The sequence below is a fragment of the Salarias fasciatus genome, chromosome 6, assembly GCF_902148845.1.
Source record: "Salarias fasciatus chromosome 6, fSalaFa1.1, whole genome shotgun sequence".
NCBI lineage: Eukaryota > Metazoa > Chordata > Actinopteri > Blenniiformes > Blenniidae > Salarias > Salarias fasciatus.
The window spans coordinates 36,994,883-36,998,512 of record NC_043750.1 but is presented as its reverse complement, the minus strand read 5'-3'; the positions used below and the strand labels follow the sequence as shown (position 1 = coordinate 36,998,512).

The 3,630-nt window shown below is 48.7% G+C and overlaps 1 protein-coding gene across 1 annotated transcript; it reads right to left on the bottom strand.

The window, feature by feature from the left end:
- Window positions 1–477: 477 nt before the first annotated feature.
- LOC115390958 (alpha-2C adrenergic receptor-like) lies at window positions 478–2,763 on the bottom strand. The gene has a single exon (XM_030095021.1). It carries the CDS (start codon window positions 2,402–2,404, stop codon window positions 1,052–1,054), a length of 1,353 nt encoding a protein of 450 aa, XP_029950881.1. The 5' UTR covers window positions 2,405–2,763; the 3' UTR covers window positions 478–1,051.
- Window positions 2,764–3,630: the final 867 nt, after the last annotated feature.

Sequence of the window (3,630 nt, the reverse complement as noted above, 5' to 3'; positions counted from 1 at the left end):
ACACACACACACACACACACACACACACACACGCCACGCACACACACATATGTGCGCACACGCACACAGAATCACTGAAGGGCGGTGGGGTAAGATGCGGTAAACAGTTCAGCTCACTTCATCACTGCACAGATCCACGTTACACACATCTCTCTTTACACACACACACACACACACACACACACACACACACACACACACACACTGAAATGTCTCAGTAGATGCCCATCTGCCTCCAGCGTCTTTCTCAGAGAAGAGAGGAAGGTGCAAACACATGCCTGCAAAAGGAAATTCGCCCGTGAAGCAGCTCTTACTGTACACGCCGTTCAGCCCGGGTCTGTGATAAACTCGTGAAGAGTTTCACAGTTCTCACTTTTTTCAGTCTCACACTGAACACTGAAGAAGAAACATGACCTTGTGGATTGCAGGATGAGTCTACAGTTTAGTTTTTTTTGTTTGTTTTGTTTTTGTTTTTTCGAAACAAGTTTTGCTACTTTAACAGTAAGCAAGGAGCCCCTTCGTCCCATTGGTCCTCATGTTGAGAGTGTGACGTAGTAGAAAGGTCAAGAACAAAAACCAGAACAGAGTAAGAGACAGGAAAAAGGTACAATAATCCAAAGTCACAAACAAAGAAAGTTTGTGTGGAGATTGTCAAGGCCTTCGCGTTAGACTCAGTGAATGAGGTCACGTTGTAAGACGAGCATCTCTGTAAACTCTTTGCCTCCCGTGAGTTTCATTGAAGAGCGGCCACTGTGACGGGCATGCATCACAGTGACCGTGAGAAGTCAATGAGGCGGGTAAATGACTCCAAGTCCACATCAGTCCACCTGTGAAAGACAACCAAAGAGCTTATGCCTGTATTTCAAGCCCACTTTTGTACTTGAATTTGATTTCTTTATCCACCCGGTCGCTTCTGATACAATCCCTGAAAGTAAAGGTGGCGAAGCACCTCAGGCCGGCACATCATCAGACGCCTCGGATCAGTGTGAACACGATGTCCGCAGGGAAAACTGCCTCCTACAAAGCCAGTCCATCGCAGGGCTCTCTCAGCTCAGAAAGAGCGTTTCCAGGACTTACAGAGGATCTTCTGGAAGGCTCTGCGGAAGTCCTGGTTGAAGATGGTGTAGATGACCGGGTTCAGAGAGCTGTTGCAGTAGCCAATCCAGAAAAAGAACTTGAAGAGCGTTTCGGGAACCTCACACGGCTCACGACAGATTCCGTATAGGCTGTAGGAGAAGAAGAACGGGAACCAGCACACGACAAAAACGCCCATGACCACGGCGAGGACGAAGGTGAAGCGTTTCTCGCGTGCGGCAGAAACTTTCTTGCGGTTGACGGTGCTCCTGCGTTTGCGGCGGGACGAGAACAGCTCCATGGACTTGGAACTGGTACGGGACTTCCTGCTGGAGTATTTGGAGGCGGAGCTGCTCTTCCGACTGGACTTCCTGTCCCTCTTGTCCTCGTGGTGATGCTTAGAGGAACCGTAACACTTTTTGGGCTTCTCGTCTGACGAGCTGCTGTCGTCGTAGTCGTCGTCGTGGTCGGCTGAAGGGTGTTTCGGGTGGTTTGGCAGAGAGGTTCGAACCCCTTGCTCCTGACAGTGGCCGTTCTCACGCTCCTGGTCTTTCATGCTCCCTCCCCTGCTGGACTTTATAGACCCGCCTATCCCGGGCTCGGCTTTGTCCATCCCATTTTCCATTGGCGAATCCACATCCCTCTTCTTCTCTGACATCGTTCTCGTCCGGGTTTTTGCCACCTGGTAGATCCGGATGTAGACCAGGATCATAATAACACAGGGGGCAAAGAAGGACCCGATGCTGGAGTAGAGGATGTACCAGGTCTCATCATTCAGCCCACACTGGGGACTGGTATGACTGCTGGTCTTATCCATAGAAATCAGAGGGGGGAAGGAGATGACTGCTGAAATCAGCCAAACCACCACAATCATGCCTTTAACTCTTTTAGGTGTTCTCTTTAAGTTATATTCAACCGCCTGTGTCACTGACCAGTATCGGTCCAGACTAATAGCACACAGGTGAACAATAGAAGAGGTGCAGAACAAAACGTCCAGAGCCAGGTAGATGTCACACCAGATTTTACCGAAAAACCAGAAGCCCATAAGTTCATTAGCCAGCGAAAAGGGCATGACCAGAGTGGCCACCAGTATGTCTGCGCTGGCCAGAGAGACAAGAAAGAGGTTTTGGGGTGGTTTCAGAGCTCTGCTCGTTAAAACAGCGATAACAACCAAAACGTTTCCGACTATTGTGAACAAAATGAGAAAACTGACAAGTCCAGCCAGACCCCAGATCGCGAGCTGGCTGTACTGGCTCTCAGAGGTGGAATTAGAGGAGATGTTCTCTGCCTCTGCCCTTTCCTCCAGGCTGGAAAAATTCAAGAAATCCATCCTCAAGTCGAGGCTTGTGACTTTTAAAAAATTAAAACGTGCGTAAAGGAAAGGTGGAAATATCCAGGCGAGACTTGCGCGCACATTTCACAACAGAAATCTACACGAAATGGTATTTTCCTTCCCCCCTCTCCACCTGCAGTCCTCCACATCCCGCACGCAAGAAGAGAGAAAGAGAGGAGGTGGCGAAAGGAGGTCGGAATGTGGAAGTCTTTTTAAGTCCTTATTTCCAAAGACGAGATGCAAAATTTCCACGGTTGGGAAGCGCGCGCCCTCCTCACCGTGTCTTCTCCCATCCCGACTGCGCCCGCATCTCTCCTCCTCCTCTCCTCCTCCTCCTCCTCCTCTCCTCCTCCTCCTACTCCTCCGCCTCCCGCTGTGTCCGGAGAGAGGTTTGTAGCAACCACGTGTCTTTTAATTAGAAAGAACTGTCGGGGACGCGCTCCGCCCCGGAGGAGAGATGGAGCGATTATTGGAGGACAAGAAAGAGCGAGCACGTTAAAAAAAAAAAAAGAAAGAAAAAAAAAAAAGAAATTAAACCAAACAGTTTTCTATATTTTAAAAGAACTCATATTATTTTGGGGGATGGCGGATAAGATCAGGGCAGGCTGCTGCTGTCGGTGCGCTCTCCGTGCGTTTTCTGCTTTTTGCGCATCATCCGCGCAAACTGACCGCCTGTAAAAACAAACGCTCTACAAAAGCTGACTTTTAAAGGTCTGTTTTTGTGTCAGGGACAAGTTTAACAGCAGTTAGCAATGACATTGCTATATATATAAAAAAGAAAGAGCTGGAGTAGAGATGAAGTCCCGCTCCATCAGGAGCGCATCTCTGTCCTGCGCTCACACTGGAGGTCAGTATTGTAACAGTCAGGCACGGAGAGAGACGAGCAGCCTTTAACAATCGCCAGAATAATACACCACACCTGAATAAACAGCAGTGATACCGCAAGCAACGTATTTATTAACATAAATCCTTGAGGATGAAGGTGTGAAAAGCCTGGGTGACCTGGTCGTGGGAACTTCAGCAGACAGGAACACACAAGCTCCTCTGGGAAGTGGGAAAAATGCACGTGAAACGAGATCGACACACTGCTGAATTAATACTTAAATACAAGGAACTAATCAAACTGAGTTAGCTATTTCAGATTTGGACTGTCAAATGGAACCACCTGCAGACATCAGTGGGATCACATTCCAGCACAGGTCCTCTGATACGACTTAAAGCAA